Source organism: Pleurodeles waltl, chromosome 1_2 (assembly GCF_031143425.1).
Source record: "Pleurodeles waltl isolate 20211129_DDA chromosome 1_2, aPleWal1.hap1.20221129, whole genome shotgun sequence".
Taxonomy (NCBI): domain Eukaryota; kingdom Metazoa; phylum Chordata; class Amphibia; order Caudata; family Salamandridae; genus Pleurodeles; species Pleurodeles waltl.
In genome coordinates, this window is record NC_090437.1 from 1150870533 (window position 1) to 1150888662 (window position 18130).

General features: G+C 51.5%; 1 protein-coding gene across 1 annotated transcript in view; it reads right to left on the reverse strand.

The window, feature by feature from the left end:
• Positions 1-18130, reverse strand: part of LOC138248881 (proton channel OTOP1-like) — a 317938-nt gene that overhangs the window by 48568 nt on the left and 251240 nt on the right. Inside the window, exon 5 of the mRNA XM_069202863.1 lies at positions 1753-1883. Coding sequence (XP_069058964.1) covers positions 1753-1883 — 131 coding nt within the window. The remainder of the gene's footprint in view (positions 1-1752; positions 1884-18130) is intronic.

The window sequence follows — 18130 nt, forward strand, 5'->3', positions numbered from 1 at the left end:
TAACAACATGTCACAAGGAGAAATCGGCCATTATAGGGACACTCTTGCTGTTACTCTGACATTCTGTCTTAAGACTTTGCGGTTTGATTCTTCGAACCATCTTCACTTTTCTTGCCTCACCCACTACTTACTTCTCCTCCTTATGAGGGAAGGCCCTTTTGCCCTACCTTGCTGAGACTTTGATGCTTATCCTGGACGATGGCGAATCAACTGATGTCCTGAGGACGAAGACTGACTCTGTATGCTGACCCATTTTGGAGGGTAACTATATGACAATGAAATTGTAGTTGTCTGTTTGCCTTTCCGTTCTAGGTACCAACTGCTCTTTGATAGAGTCCATAGTTAGATGTTTTCTAAATTTGTGTTACTAAATTGTTTTGCATGAAGCCCAACATGCTGATGCTAATTCGAGGTTAGTTACGGAGCTCACTGATAACGGGTGCAAATAGACAAATGACTGAATCTATGCTTTGTTGAATGTTGCGCTAATGATACTCTGCTAAAGTTAATTCATGTTGGCGTCGTGCTTTGTCGTAATGTTCATGATCTTTGCTTTGATAAAGTCTTATACAAGTTGCCATATTGTAACATTGTGGATGTGTTTTCTGGTATTGAGACTAATAAACTTGTTAGTAGAGTGTAACAAATAGGGAATACATATCCTAAATCTTACTAACTTAGTGTGATTATTCATGACTGAAAGGTCATGGTGTGTTTCGATTCTTATTAATGTCATTAACTAATTTGATTGATTTGTTATTGGAAACATTGATGTGGTTATTGATCTATTGGTTGAAATGCCAAATAGCTATCTCATCTTAAGGTGTCTCCAATCAGGGTCAAAAGGTTCATTGGCCTAAAATGAGTCCCCAATGAGGTAAAGTAGCTAGGACGGGACCCATTATCACAGCTACTTCCACACTATGTGTAACCTAGTGCTGTAGAAATAGGTGTAGCTTGGAGATTGCTAAAGGAATAGGTAACACAAACACTAAGAACACCACAAAGTCATAACTTCACATATTGACAAACAATTCTTAAATGCACGTCTGAACCTATACCTTCACGGTCCGTGGTGTTTCTGGTGCTGAAAGTGCAGAAAATAGTTTGGGAAAACCCGTGTTTGAGACGGGTCATATTCGAGTTAATTCATATAAATGCATGTACGATTTCGTGATAACCTGCACCAGTGGACGATCTTCAATGAACTGGGTCCACCATGTTGATAAAAAAATGCTAAATTTTCCTGTTCTGTCTTTTGAGAACTCTGTTAAGGTATAGTTCTACAATACATAGGCGTACGTAGTTGTTACGATATTTACAACTTATTTTTGTTAATACGTTTTATTGTTTTGGAGTTCATTACAGTCATTCAGTTCAGTTCATTCTAAACATCTGATGATCTAAGATTGAGAGAGTTTATATCTCTTGAGTGCTCCCAGCATTCACAATTACTTCATGCAGGTAATCACGAAGCAGGGTTATATATAATTTAAACAATGAGACAAAATGGAACCCTATTCTATTTCCATACTCATGGGCCACAAGGTGAGGTGAATAAACAGTATTCAAATATGCTGAAATTTCTCTGAATATATTATGGTAGTTTTGCAAGAAGAATGGAAATTATGTCCCTCCATTAAAGTAACTCATCATTGCCTCACTCCGATGAGTTAAAATACGTTTTCTTTAAAACAAAAACATTATATTGAACAACGGTATAGCATTCAAACCATTTTCAGCCAAACTTACCGAGTGTTATATTTTCAAAACCAAGTGTGATGAGTCTATCCATGTGTTCCAAAAGCTGATGCTTTGACTCAGTAAACACTTCACTAGCCCACAGCAGTAAATTTGTGAATACCGAATGGATCAATCCAAACCTAAAATAAAAGATAATAAATTATGGTTTGTTATGACCTTTTCTTTTCTACTGACAGAAGGAATCATCTTGAGTACAAGAATCATGGGAGCTTTATGGTACACTTTGGCCAGGAGATTAACTGTGCTACACTAACGTCGTTTCAGTGGTGTTACTATCTTGTGATTTCTGGGAGCACTGACAAGCGAGTATAAAGTAGTGCAACTCCCCTAAAACACCAAATTGATCCCTTCCTCATGTCCTCAGCACTGGCATCAACACCACTCTGCTGGTTGGCATCTGAAGCGAAAATGGAATATTCATTCAGTTCCCTCAAGGGAAAATATCAAAAGGAACTCCTGAGTAAAGGTCTGGCATGACTGCACACTGATTATGGGCTTACAACATCACATGACTGTCCGGGTTGTGCATTATCTTTAGTATTTTCAGAGTAGATTGCAAAAGAAGACCTGTTATAATACTGTGGCAACCTGACAATGTCCTCTTTCGTGGGTGCAGGGTTAAGGGGAGATCTCTTTATCTCACTGTATCTCACTGTTTCTCCCTCACTCTCTGTTGTCCCCTGCCATTGTTACGAATTAGGTGTATGTGTTATGCACATGAATATCACGGGCACCCCATCAACATTAGTTAAACTGTAACGTTTTTGCAGTAAAAATTCTCTCTCTGCCTCCCGCCCTTTAACATAGTAAACAAACTTGCAAGCCTATATTGGAAAGAGGCAAGTACAGAAACTGAGGAAGATTGGTCACGTTGTTAATTGTGTTTTTAGAGTGACCTGCAGAGGATCACAAAAAAAGATGGAACTATGCCTTCCAGAGGCCGCCCATCTGTGCATGGTTCTAAAAATTGAAAAAGAACAGTTTAGTTTTGTTGTGCGAAGGGCAGTGGGGAAGGATTGTCTCCAATAGTTCCTTGAAAGATTTCTCATGATTCGTTGGACTCTTGGATCACCGAAATCTCCTGTAAAGATTGATCTGTTCTCAGGGCCAACTACCATTACCCATTGATAACTCAAACTGTCTCTGATTGTCTCTCTCTTACTCAATAAGGCAAAAAAACTTCTGGAGTTGCTTACGTTCTCATTCAGGGGGAATGTGGTTTCCCACTTGGAACTGGACTGTATCTTTTGGAGAGATGACAAGGCTGATTACCGTATGGCAGGTTTCTACCTTATTGGTACAATGAGAAAAAATATGGTGAAAATGTGTGCCCACAGTGAGTGCTAGTGGTTATGAACAATGCAGGCATCCCAGATTATTTTTGTTTTTCTCTGTACAACATCAGTCAGGCTGTGCATACTTACAGAGTCTGCACAACCTGATCAAATGCACGAGCACACTCATTCAGGCCTAATGCACCTTTAGTCAGACCTTAAACGCGCTCAGCTTTGCCTTGACTGTCTGAGCTATACCTCACACGCAATTCAACATGAAAAACTCTTCAAACTCTCTGACATGTTTTGCATGTGCCCAGATACGCTGTTCATATCCTCAGTCACATGCAACAGGTAGTCATGATCTGTACGTTCAGACGCACTTTCCAACCCTTAGTCTTGCTCTGCATGTTCTAAATAATACTTTCAACTTTTTATCTCTTTCTCGCTCACACACACACGTGCACACACGCACACACACACACTCTGGGCCTCATTACGACCCTAGCAGTCTGAAGACCGCAAGGGCTTCAGGGGACAGTCGCACCGCCGCCAGTGTGGCAGTCCAACAGCCACATTGCGACCGTGGAGGTTGCGACATGGTCGGACCCCCAGAACCACCATTTCTCCTCCACTGGAGGGACTGGGGGTGTTGGCAGACCTAATCTACCCAGGCAACACGGTTTGCAGCATTATGAGTCCCTTCTCCATCAGGGGTTACATGGCGGTAGCCCAGCAATGTAAAGTTCGGTGGAGATGGCGTGCATGGTGGCACAGGGGGACCCCTGCGGGGCACCTGAACTGCCCATGCACATGCCACGAGCAGTGCAGGCCCCTCCAGCCAGCCCTGTTGCACTTTTCACTATCTACGTGCCAACAGTGCAAATCGCGTTGTGTGCCAATTTACTGATGACTGGCCATCCTGGATGGGGACCAGGAGTGATCAGGATATCTAGTGCGTGCAGTTCAGACATGGACCGCTTCGCTAGGAAGAGGAGGATATCATGGACAGACAAAGCAATTCTGTTGTCCAGCTGTGTGCCCTGGAGACCATTCAACGGAGTTACAGGATTTCTCAAAATCAATTAGTTGTAGAGGGTTTGAGTCTGATAGGGTCTGGGCATGCGACAAAACATATACAGTACCTGGTACTACAGGTTTGCATGAAGCGTGTGGATCAAAGTAGGGGGGCAGGCAGGCACCTCAGGGATTATCCAGGTTGGGAGGGTAGTAGGAACAGATTTGGAGGGGGTTTGGGCATGGGCTTAGGAGGGGTAGTCCTCTTATTCGGAGCTGTGGGCATCTCCTTCAGGGGGAGAGGTATGGCTATTTGCAGGGAAGGAGCAGGGGAGGCCTTTGAGGTGAAAAGGACGGCTTGGGAGCTGCGTGGGGTCCTTTTGAGTCTGGAACAGAGGGAGGGGAAACAGGGCAAAGGTCAAGTTCTCACAAAAAAGGTTTGGGACACACAGGAATGGTGATCAGAAGAGGTTAGGATTTAGAGGTAGAGGGAGTGGCTGTGTTGGTGTGGATGTTGTGGGTGTGTGCTTATGCAAGATATGCTTTGGTGTGGTGATTGTCTGTTGTGTGGGTTAGTGTGGTTGTTTGTACGTCTTAAGGAGATGGGAGGTGGAGGTATTGGGGGATGTGGAAGTGATGGATGTGTGTGTGTCTGTAGGGGTGGTGACTTCAGGTTGGCAGCACGTGGTGGATCTGTAGTTGTGGTATCTGTGGGTGTGGTACTTGTGGTAGATGTCTGCAGGCTGCTGGGTGGTATCTGCAGGTTTGATGGGAGAGCTGGGTGTGTCTTTGACTGTTGGTGTTGTGCCTGTGGGTATGCTTGATGTTGTGTCTGTGATGCTGGGGGCGATGGGAGTCTCCAGGGAAGTAATGAGTGTTGTTATGTCTATAGGTAGCTGTTGTTTGTGTGTGTGCTGGTGTGTTTTGTGGTGCTTGTGTTTGTGTGTTCTACTCTTGAGTGTTGAGTTGGATGTGTCTGTGTGCCTTGGGTGACTGGCTGCCATCAGTGATGTGGTCAGAGCCCAAAAAGTTTTCTGTAGGCTGTATACTGCACCATGAATGCCTTCCAGAAATGCATTTCTGTTGTGGCTGACTTGCCAATCCCTGGATGGCATTCACAATGGCTGACTGACCCACAAAAATACTTCTCAGGATGCCAATAGCCTCCTCACTGAGGGCAACAGGGATAACAGGGGCTGGGGCGGAGGTGCCTACGGCGAAGGAGACCCCCAACCTCTTAGGTGAGTGGACATGGCCAACTGGGTGGGGAGCAACAGGTAAGGCGGTGATAGAACAGGGGGTGGTGGACAGAGATGGTACAGAGGGATGCCCTGATGGGTCCTAAACCACTAGTGAGTGGCCACTGGAGGAGGAATCCAATGATGGAGAGGATGTTCTGGTCTTCCCTGTGGAAATCCCCTTGCAGCCACTGGATCCCTCTGTGTCGGTTGTGTGTTGACCCAAGGTCCCGTGGCTAGATGCTTCCCCACTTGGCTCTGACTTGTCTCCTCCGCTGGCCGGTGCTGATGCTGCAAGGACAAAGAGGAAGGAGGTCATCACATGTCCATGATAAAACTTGAGCGACAACTCTGATTCACAAACATTACCATTTTGTTAAGTAGTCCCCAGAAATAACTTGCACCTTAGTGGCACATACATGTGCCGTAACATATGCATACATGCCATCTGGACTTACTTAAGCTACCCATTGTAAAATCAGGATCTCAGACAACTACAATAGCATGGCTGACCACAATATCCATACAGGATTTAGGAAACCTCTACATCCTCAAAGCTGTCCCACATGATGCAGACCTCAGTTAGCTAATGGCAAACTATGTCATCTCATTGTAAAATCTGTTACCACATATCCCACACAAGGTCATGCACACATCTATTTTGCACATACACGATGATCCAACAGTGAGAAATGAAATCCTGCTCTGTTGCTTACAAAAGTGCTAGGTGGAACGGAAATACCCATGTCACATATGAAACATATCAACTATGTACACTTCACCAAGATACATCACTCCCAATAGAGTCAATTAAGTAGGATCAATGTTACTCAGTTAGGCATCTCATGTGGCATTGGAAGAAACACTATTGGCATTAGGTTCAATACGTCAGGGAGAGATGTCCCTAGAACACACAAAACAATGAATCAGCAAATCCCAGGATAGTCTCCACTAATGTCTGACACCCACTACAATTATAAACTCTGAGTATTTCTGTAGAAGCCATCTGTCCTTTGCATGTTGGAGTGACATGGGACTTGCAAGGACTAATAGAAGGCCTTCAACCTGTTGCCCAATGAGAAGCAACATCAATATCCACCTGTACCCAAACACAGGTCATGTCAACATTACTGTAAATCACTCTCTCATGCATGCTAATAATCAGGGCCCGATCCTCAACAATTACACATGTGCAGTGCAGTTTTCCACATGATCGAACATCAAGAGCACAGATGAACACAAAGTGTTTCCACTCTATGGGCCTACCTGTCATGTTCCTCATTGCTACTGCAGTTCTACATGCCAAATGACATATTATGTGCATGAAGGTATCTGTCAGACAATATACAATGGTAACACATTCTTGTCTGAGGCACAACAGGAAATATACCCCCATTGTTAATCTACAATCCCATATACTGTTTGCCATGCACGCATATGAGGAAATACAAACATCAATCTCCAGGTAGGCCACAGCCAGAATGCTGCCCATTAGGGGGGTCATGGTCCATTGGGCACCACGCCCACATTAGGATGACAGCCCCAGCTGGACCTCAGTGATCTTCTGGGCCCAGCGTCTTAGGTTCTCCTACCTCTTGGAAAGTGGGCACTCTGCCGGTTGTCATCCCACAGGGTCTGCACCTTCTTGGCAATGGCTCTCAATATCCCTTTCTTGTGATGGGCGTTGACCTGCATGGATGCAATAGACAAGAAAATAAATTATGTTCACAAGTCTCATCCAAAATGGCTGAGTCACATACATGCCAGTTCACCAAGCTAAGAACATTCTGTTTTGCCTTTATTGCCCAAGTGTGGCATTTACTAGCCCTTGAGTACAGGGACATGACTACAAACACTTCCCAATCTGCAGACCAACCCACCACCCTGCTCAGACCCTGCACTGACTAGGTAGCTCAACTGACATCTTGTGGGATATGATCTAGGAATATGACTGAGATCTGAGAAACTGTGAGACACATCACACTTCTGTGCCTTCTGAAAATTAGACTCCTCAAGCAAGTATGCATCAAAACACTTACACTCTGTGAGAATGATCCTCTGCATACAGTCCCTAAAGGCTACTGTCAGGGTGCAAACTCTAACATTATACATAGGTAACAATGAAGGGACTGGCATGGTGGGGACAGAAAGACTCTAGGCTGTCCATTTGTGGACACGTGCAAACACAAATGCAGACTCATGCCACTTCAGGAGGTGGGATTCTGTGTGTAATATAGTCAGCACAGAACACACTTTGGACATATGTGTCCATATTACATAGCTTGCAATAAGAACTACATAGGCATGCATTGTACATTTACTGCAATGTTAGCAGACTACAGAGTCGCATATCATGGGCTATGTTGGAAATGGCCTTTCTGCAGAGTCACCCCCAAACTTTTTACCTTCCTCCTTCTCTTTTTCAGACCTAATTTTTGCTGGCTTTAGGATTCTGCACAGTTTCCCACTGCTAATCAGTGCTAAAGTGACTATGCTCTCTCCCTAAAACATGGTGACATTGGCTCATACCCAATTGGCATATTTAATTTACTTGTGAGTCTCTAGCAATTTGCACTACATGTGCCAATGGCCTGTAAATTAAATACTACTAGTGGGCCTGTAGCACTGGTTGTGCCACCCACATAAGTAGCCCTTAACCATGTCTCAGGCCTGCCACTGCAAGGCCTGTGTGTGAAGTTTCACTGCCTCTTCGACTTGGCATTTAAAGGTATTTGTCAAGCCTTAAACTACCCTTTTTCTACATATAAGTCACCCCTAAAGTAGGTCCTAGGTGACCCATAGGGCAGAGTGCTATGTAGGTAAAAGGCAGGACATGTACCTGTGTAGTTTATATGTCCTGGTATGGTAAAACTCCTGTGAGGCCTGCTCCTTTCATAGGCTAACATTAGGGATACCCTCATATACTGTTTGAGCGGTAGATTCTGATCTGAAAGGAGTAACAAGGTCATTTTTAGTATTGGCAGAATGGGAATACAAAATCCTGCTGACTGGTGAAGTTGGATTCAATATTACTATTTTAGAAATGCCACTTTTAGAAAGTGAGCATTTCTCTGCACTTAAAACCTTCTGTGCCTTACAATCCACGTCTGGCTGGGTTAGTTGACAGCTCCCTTGTACATTTCACTCAGACAAACCCAAACACGGGATTCTCAGTCACACCTGCACACATCTGCATACTGAATGGGTCTTCCTGGGCTGGGAGGATGGAGGGCCTGACACTTACATGTCAAAGGACAGTGGCCTGCCCTCACACAATGGACTGCCAACCCCCTACTGGGACCCTGGCAGACAGGATGGAAATGAAAGGGGACCTTGTGCACTTCTAGGCCACTCTTTGAAGCCTCCCCCACTTCAAAGGCACATTTGGGTATTTAAACAGGGCCCCTACCCTACCAACTCAGACACTTCTGACCTGAACTTGCAACCTGTCAAGAAGAACTGCCTGGCTGCCCAAAGGACTCACCTGAGTGCTTTTCTGCAAAGGACAGCTGCCCTGCTGTTGCCTTGCTGCCCTCTGCCTCTGCTGAGAAGTGCTCTCCAAGGGCTTGGATTGAGTTTGCCTCCTGTTTTCTGAAGTCTCAGGGCAAAAAAGACTTCGGGGGTCATTCTGACCTCGGCGGTAAAAGCCGCTTACCGCCGGTCAGAAGGCCGCCACAATACCGCCGCGGTCAGCCGCCACGGACATTCTGACCCACAACTGCAAAACCTCCGAAAATCCGCCCTCCACTGCAGTCCGCCACATCAGCGGCCAGCGGTAAACTGGAGAAGACCAAACCTCCACCGCCACGCCAACAGAAAAACGCCCATCCCATTATGACCCGCAAATCCACGCGGCGGTCATTCAACCGCGGTATTCCATTGGCGGTAGACCCCGCCGCAGTCAAAATACACACACCTTTACAAACCCCTACCACATTGGACAATTTGAAAGGCACACACCTGAAACCCATACACACACCACTCCCACACATCCAATACCATATAAAACACACACCCACATCACCCACAAACCCCTACCAACAAAAACCAGAGACGAAGGAGAGAGAGACACACATCAGAGAATAGATAGCCAGACACACAGAGGCACACCGCAACATCACACACACCACATAGAAGCACAAAGCACCACACACCAACACACACATCATCACATACACCACCCCACACCTCATACACTTCACCCCATGGCACAACAAAGGCACCCACGCTTTTCGGACCAAGAACTCCGGGTCATGGTGGAGGAGATCATAAGAGTGGAACCCCAGCTCTTCGGCTCACAGGTCCAGCACACCACCATAGCGAGGAAGGCGGAGCTCTGGCAGCGGATTGTGGACAGGGTCAACGCGGTGGGACAGCATCCCAGAAATAGAGAGGACATCCGCAAACGATGGAACGACCTACGGGGGAAGGTGCGCTCGATGGTCTCGCGACACAACATCGCAGTGCAGAAGACAGGTGGGGGACCCCCACCCACTCCACCCGAATTCACAACATGGGAGCAGGAGGTACTCAACATCCTGCATCCTGATGGCCTCGCTGGAGTACACGGAGGAATGGACTCTGGTAAGTACAAGGCCAACCACTTCACCCCACCCCCAGCATGCTAACCCCCACCCTCACCCCCAACCCCCCAGCACACATCCTCCCTGAGAATGTCTCCCCAGCACAACCCACCCAACACCAACCCCTGCATTCCACCCCCAAACTATGGACACCCATCACCTAAGCATGACCACTGCACATACCCATCACCTCCCCCCACAAAACACCCTCACAACACCTCCCCCAAGGGAATGCCAGCACTGGGGGACAAGGGCACCTATAAAACGCAAGCTAATGCACACACAGAAACAATAACCATACCCTCTTACCCCATGCAGGACCCGAACGACAACACACCGGTCAGGAGGGACCAGAAATGTCCATCCCACCCCCGGAACAGGTCACTAGTGATGACAGCAGCTCTGTCGACCTGGAACCTGACGACCAGCCCGGACCATCGGGGACCTCTGGGCAGTCGGTTCCCCTCACCCAGACACAGGCCACTGCAGACCCAACCCCCTCTGGGAACAACCGCACAGCTCCCACCCAGCGGGCCCATGCCTCTGTCTCTAGGACAGGTCAAGCAGCGGTGTGTCTACCACTACAGGGCCCCCAGGGTAACCCAACAACAACAGGGACCTGGGGGCAGTGGGAGTGGGCACACCGTCCAGGGGACAGAGGCCCAGGGAAACAGGGCAACTCGGAGGGCTGCTGTGCGACAGGGGGGGGAGGAGAGGCCCAGGGAACCCACTCTCCAAGAGGCCCTCACCACCATCATGGCTGCCTACCACCACTCACAAGAGACGATGGCGACGGTACTGGCCAGGTTCCAGGAGATCCAGGCACAGCAGGAGCAACGCTACATGGGGTTCAGCGACCAACTAACCAACATCTCAACCGCTATGGGAGCATAGTCCAGGCCCTGAACCGCATAGAGGACACGTTTCGGGACCATGTGGCATCACACAGGGCCCCTGTCACTACCCAGGAACAGGAACAGCCTACCACCTCCGCCGGCGCTAGTGGACAGGAGGCCCCACCACAACAACAGCCCCCAGAACCCCACCTCCTGCTGAACAACAACCGCCCCGCAAAAGGAGCCTGAGATAAAAAAAAAACGACAGAGTAGGATGTCAAGTCCCCCGCCAGCATCACATACCCCCTGAAGTCCTCCCACTGTCCCACATGGCCACCCTGTCAAACCTTGAACTGCCCCTGCTCCATCCTGCCACAGGCGTATGGACAATGCACCTGTGAGACTGAGAACTGGACTCCGCCATGGACATTACTCCACCCCCACCCATCACTGTTTCACCATCATGTACCAATATCTATGCACTAATAATAAATCACACATTGCACAGAAATCAAGCAGGACTCAGGCTGTCTTATTTACAAATGTATGACACATTACATATGAATTACGTATTGTGAACATTGTGAATTACACATACCGAGGTAACTTAGCATTAGTCCATGGGCCAACCAAGCCGAGGTCACGCAGTGGCTCATACAGCACAGAAAAGGGAACGGAAATTCAAACACCATGTCCATAGGTCTGGGGGGAAACCGACAAAGTTGAGATGCAGGAGGCTTTCAGGAAATGTAAAATGGCATGGGTGATCATTACCTGTGTGCTACTGGAAATACTGTGCTATTACTCTGTCCCTGTTGTCTGTGTCGTCCTCTGAGTCTTCCTCCTCTTCACTCTCCGCAGGCTCCACAGCTACTTCAACACCACCATCTGCACCATCCTCCTGCAGGAAAGGGACCTGACGTCGCAATGCCAGATTGTGAAGCATACAGCAGGCCACGATGATGTGGCACACCTTCTTTGGTGAGTACATCAGGGATCCCCCAGTCATATGCAGGCACCTAAACCTGGCCTTCAGGAGGCCAAAGGTCCTTTCGATGATCCTCCTAGTTCGCCCATGGGCCTCATTGTACCGTTCCTCTGCCCTGGTCCGGGGATTCCTTACTGGGGTCAGTAGCCCAGGCAGGTTGGGGTAACCAGAGTCACCTATTAGCCACACACGTTGTCTCTGTAGCTGCTCCATCACATAGGGGATGCTGCTATTTCGCATCACATACGCGTCATGCACTGACCCTGGGAACTTGGCATTTACATGGGAGATGTACTGGTCAGCCAAACAGACCACCTGGACATTCATCGAATGATAACTTTTTCTGTTTCGGTACACCTGCTCATCGTCTTTTGGGGGTACCAAAGCCACATGGGTCCCATCAATGGCACCAATGATGTTGGGGATATGTCCAAGGGCATAGAAATCACCCTTCACTGTAGGCAAGTCACCCTCCTCTGGGAAAATGATGTAGCTCCGCATGAGTTTCATCAGGGCAGACAACACTCTACTCAAAATCTTTGAAAACATAGGCTGAGACATTCCAGATGACATGGCCACTGTGGTCTGGAATGACCCACTTGCCAAAAAATGGAGGACTGACAAAACCTGCACCAGAGGGGGAATCCCTGTGGGTTGGCGGATCGGGGACATCAGGGCTGGCTCCAGCTGGGCACACAGTTCATGGATAGTGGCTCGGTCAAGTCGGTATCGTAGTATGATGTGGCGTTCTTCCATTGTCGATAGGTCCACCAGCGGTCGGTACACGCAAGGATTCCTCCTTCTCATCGCAAGTCCCAGCGGACGGTGCCTAGGAAGGAAAACATGGAGCACAGAGTCAGCCAAACCACAGGTACGTACAGACAGCTTGCACAGTTAAAGAATGGCAATGGGTTGAAAGGCGTGTATGTGTGGCAATGCAAGGCCTAGGCCTGTGTGTCGCATTCAAAATTAAGCCATGTAGGCCCTTGAAATGGCGGCTGCCTGACCTGTGAAGTGGGACAATGGGATGTGAGGTCAATGCGCTGGCGGGGCACACCGTGGCGGTAGGCGGTCGAAGACCACGGCGCAAAGCCGCATTGGTTAACATTGAAGCCTATGGGTTTCAGGAGCCAATGACGAAGTGCGCCGGCGGTCGCGGTACGCACCGCCGCGGTACGCACCGCCGCGGGCGTGACCGCCATTTTCTATCTGCTTAATCACTCGAGACCTGATCATCCACAGGAGAGGACCTATACTGCAAGTGCTGCTGTGACCTCGGTCTGGAAGATACAATGGCTGCTGCGACTGGGTAAAGGGCCCCTGCCTTCACGTCTGAAGAGTTGGAGAAGCTTGTGGATGGGGTCCTCCCCCAGTATGCAGTACTCTACGGTCCTCCAGACCAACAAGTGAGTACACCGGGTGCACATGGAATGGGCTATGCCTGTGTGGATTGGGGTGGATGTAAGTTGGTGGGGTGGGGGGCGAATGAGGAGTGCAACGCCCGACACATGAGAGCATGTGCCATATGGCAAAGTTGGTGGGGGGGCCAATCACATCTAACATGCAGGTCATTGATGAATTCCTCCTTTCCACCCTGTACATGTCAAATAGGTCAGCGCCCATCAGAAGATCGAGATTTGGCGTGCCATCGCCAAGGAAGTCCGGAACTTGGGGGTCCACAACAGACGGGGCACCCACTGCCGCAAGAGGTGGGAGGACATCCGCCGCGGAACAAGGAAGACCTCAGAAACACTGCTGGGGATGGCCTCCCAACCTAGGAGGGGTGCCAGTCGCACCATGACCCCCCTGATGTCCCGGATCCTGGCGGTGGCTTACCCAGAATTGGATGGGTGCTTTAAGACATCACAGCAGACACAAGGGGGTGAGTATCAGCACATTCTCCTATCTTTCTGCGCAGTGGAGGCGTCTGGGTGGGGGAGGAGGGCTGTGGGTGACATTAGGCCAGGGCGCTTTCTGTAGTGTAGTCCTCTCCCTTAGGCATGGCCCTGTGCCCCCGGCCCCCACCTCGGTAGGGTGACAAGTACAGCCATTGAAGGTCCAGCATCTCCCATGTGCGCGTTTGACGTCTCTTGGCCTGTTGTCCTAGTCAGTAGTACTGAGTAGTGTACCCCGAATGCGCGGCTTAGTGCATTAGGCTCCTGTGTCTGTCCTCTCCGCCAACGGTGTTGACATTGCATGCACTCAACCTGGTCTTCTTTTTTCTCCCCCCACCCTTTCTCTTCATCTTCTTGTGCATGTGTGCATTAGCATCATCAGGCGGAGGAGATTTGGCATCGGAGCACGAGGGAGCTGCAGGACACAAGGCCCTGGTGGGCCCAGGAACAGACACCGAGGGCACCAGTGATCCGGAGGGCGAGGGGAGCACCACGACGGGGACCGCTGGTGAGAGCAGCGAAAGCGACACATCCTCGGACGGGAGCTCCCTAGCGGTGGCGGCAACATCCGTGCCCCCGCCTCTACAGGTACAGCCGCCACCCAGCGCACCAGCCCCGCCCTCCCAGCAGCCCCTCAGTCTTCGCTCCATGCCGGTTCGCCCAGGAAGGCGCGCGTCTCCTTCGCCCCAGGCACCTCAGCCCCTGCCCCTGTTGCCCCTGCTGCCCTCAGTGCGGAGCTCATTGACCTGGTAAGGACGCTCATTGTTGGGCAGACGACCCTTTTGAATGCCATCCAGGGTGTGCAAAGGGAGGTGCAACAGAGCAATGCGTACCTGGAGGGCATTCATTCGGGTCAGGCTGCCCATCAACGAGCGTTCACTGCTCTGGCCTCAGCACTGACGGCAGCCATTGTCCCTGTTTCCAGCCTCCCTCTTCTTACTGCCTCCAGCCTTTCTCTGTCTCCTGTCCCTCAGCCTATCCCATCCACACCATCAGACCAGCCTGCACACACCTCAACACCCAAGAGCAGCTCATCCAAACACAAGCACCACAGATCCCACAAACACTCACCCAAGCAACACCCAGATGCAGACATGCCAACAGCCACTGCCACCCCTGTGTCCCCCTCCTCCTCGTCTCCCTCCTCCCTCCCTGTGACGTCTACACTGACACCTGCATGCACCCCAACATCAGCCAGTGCTTCCATCACCACCTCACCCTCCAGTACAGTCCACACTCGTGCAGTCACCACCCCCACTGCCATTTACACGTCCCCTGTGTCCTCTCCCACTGTGTCTGTCACCCCCTTTTCCAAGACACACAAACGCAGGCAGCCACCCACCCAACAGCCATCCACCTCACGACAGCCTACAGCACCAGCACCTTCACCCAATGACAGCACACCTGACTCTCCTACAACCACCTCCTCTACCTCCACTTCCATCTCCACTTCTCCTACCTTTTACCTTGGCCCTCAAAAACTTTTCCTGGCTAACCTTGACCTCTTTCCCCCCGATGAGCTCCCCCATCCATCTTCAAAGAGTCCCAAGAGCACCGCAGCCACCACCAGCCCAGCTTCGGGTGTCACTGTTGTGCATGGTTTCTGGAGCCCACCCTTTGCCAGCAGTGACACATCCATCAGCAGCAAGGACATGTCCAGCCCCCCCCCGGCAAGAGGACCCGCAAAAACAAGGGCCGCCGTGCGAGGACCGACAGGGCTGCCCCCAAGGAGCAATGTGCGGCCACTTCACCACCCACACCATCTAGGGGAGGCAAGGGCCCGAGAGCCCCATCAAAGGAGCGGAAGGGCAGCAGGAGCGCGGAGAAGGTGGACCCCACATGCCACATCCCAGCTGGGAAGGAGGACACTAAGGAGGCCAGGAGTCCGTCCCCGAAGGGTCCAGAAACGTCACGGTCCGAGGGCGACTGAGCCGGGAGTCCAGGCCAGGTCTGGCTCCCTTGACCTGCTGGATGAGCACCGCTGAACCGGGCCCGCGGTGCAGAAGAGCACCGCTGAACAGGGCCCCGCCGTGGAGATAGGCACCGCTGAACAGGGCCCGCGGTGCAGAAGAGCACCGCTGAACAGGGCCCCGCCGTCTCAAGCACCGCTCCGCTGGGCCCTTCATCTCAAGCACTGCTCCGCTGGGCACCGCTGTCTCTCCACCTCTCCGCTGGGCCCTTCTTCTCAAGCACCGCTCCGCTGGGCACCGCCGTCTCAAGCACCGCTCCGCTGGGCCCTTCATCTCAAGCACCGCTCCGCTGGGCCCTTCATCTCAAGCACCGCTCCGCTGGGCCCTTCCTGTCATGCACCGCTCCACTGGGCACCGCCGTCTCACGCACCGCTCCACTGGGCCCTTCTTCTCAAGCACCGCTCCGCTGGGCCCTTCATCTCAAGCACCGCTCCGCTGGGCCCTTCCTGTCATGCACCGCTCCGCTGGGCACCGCCGTCTCAAGCACCGCTCCGCTGGGCCCTTCATCTCAAGCACCGCTCCGCTGGGCCCTTCATCTCAAGCACCGCTCCGCTGGGCCCTTCCTGTCATGCACCGCTCCGCTGGGCACCGCCGTCTCAAGCACCGCTCCGCTGGGCCCTTCTTCTCAAGCACCGCTCCGCTGGGAACCTTCATCTCAAGCACCGCTCCGCTGGGCCCTTCCTGTCATGCACCGCTCCGCTGGGCACCGCCGTCTCAAGCACCGCTCCGCTGGGCCCTTCTTCTCAAGCACCGCTCCGCTGGGCCCTTCATCTCAAGCACCGCTCCGCTGGGCCCTTCCTGTCATGCACCGCTCCGCTGGGCACCGCCGTCTCAAGTACCGCTCCGCTGGGCCCTTCTTCTCAAGCACCGCTCCGCTGGGCCCTTCATCTCAAGCACCGCTCCGCTGGGCCCTTCCTGTCATGCACCGCTCCGCAGGGCACCGCCGTCTCAAGCACCGCTCCGCTGGGCCCTTCTTCTCAAGCACCGCTCCGCTGGGCACCGCTGTCTCTCCACCTCTCCGCTGGGCCCTTCTTCTCAAGCACCGCTCCGCTGGGCACCGCCGTCTCAAGCACCGCTCCGCTGGGCCCTTCATCTCAAGCACCGCTCCGCTGGGCACCGCTGTCTCGCCACCTCTCCGCTGGGCCCTTCTTCTCAAGCACCGCTCCGCTGGGCACCGCCGTCTCAAGCACCGCTCCGCTGGGCCCTTCATCTCAAGCACCGCTCCGCTGGGCACCGCCGTCTCAAGCACCGCTCCGCTGGGCACCGCTGTCTCAAGCACCGCTCCGCTGGGCCCTTCTTCTGAAGCACCGCTCCGCTGGGCACCGCTGTCTCAATCACTGTTTATGGTTCACTGTGCCCACCATGCCTCCTCCTTGACCAGTGGAGACTGTCATCCACCTGATGGACTGTGGCTTTGCACTCCCCAGGATGGTCCAGTGGGCAGCCCACCCACTGTAGAGACATTGAGAGACTGTGGCTTTGCACTCCCCAGGATGGTACAGTGGGCAGCCCACCCACTGTAGAGACATTGAGAGACTGTGGCTTTGCACTCCCCAGGATGGTCCAGTGGGCAGCCCACCCACTGTAGAGACATTGAGAGACTGTGGCTTTGCACTCCCCAGGATGGTCCAGTGGGCAGCCCACCCACTGTAGAGACATTGAGAGACTGTGGCTTTGCACTCCCCAGGATGGTACAGTGGGCAGCCCACCCACTGTAGAGACATTAAGAGACTGTGGCTTTGCACTCCCCAGGATGGTACAGTGGGCATGGTGGCTCCTCGTGGATCTGGCGTCGTGGACTCATGTGGCTGTGGTGCCCCCCCCTTCTCTTCCCCCTGAGGTGCCTGTAGTTTTTACATCTGATGCCCCTGCAGTGTTCTCTCCAAAGGACTCAGGTCTCCTGTGTGGGCTTTGCCCTTATTTCTCAAAACTTTGGCCCACGGACATGATGATTTCGTAGGATGTGCAGGACTTGTTACTTCAGTTATACACTGATGTGTATGTCATTAGTTTTGTTGTGAATATCTTTCATAGTTGTACGATAATTTTCTGGAGCTTTTTGGTACATAAATATTTATTCCAAATTTGATTATGTCCTAGCATTTTTCAGGGGTGTTTGGGTGGTGTAACTGTGACTTGTTGCTCTGCATTGGTGTGTACATAGTTGGGGGGGGGGGTCGCATATGTGTGTGCCCGTAACCTTTCGTCCTCCCCCTCCCGTGTGTCGTAGGTGCAGTACTCACCGTTGTCGTCTGCGCCGGACTTCGTACTCGTGGTAGATGAGAAGGTAGACGAGAGCAGGTAGGATGTTTAATTCGGGTTCCATGCTGTCCTCCTTCCTCCTGGAGTGCGTAGTGGTGAGCGTTTTCCCGTCCGTAGTCTGTTTCCGCCGTGTTTTTATCGGCGGTGCTCCCGCCCTGGAAAAGGTGGCGGATTGGTGAGTTGGAATAGTGTGGGCGGTACATTGGCTGCCGCCTGGCTGTTGGCAGTGACCGCCGCGCTGTTTGTTTGTACCGCCGTGGCGGTCGGAGTGTTAAAGTGGCTGTCTGTGTTGGCGGTTCCCGC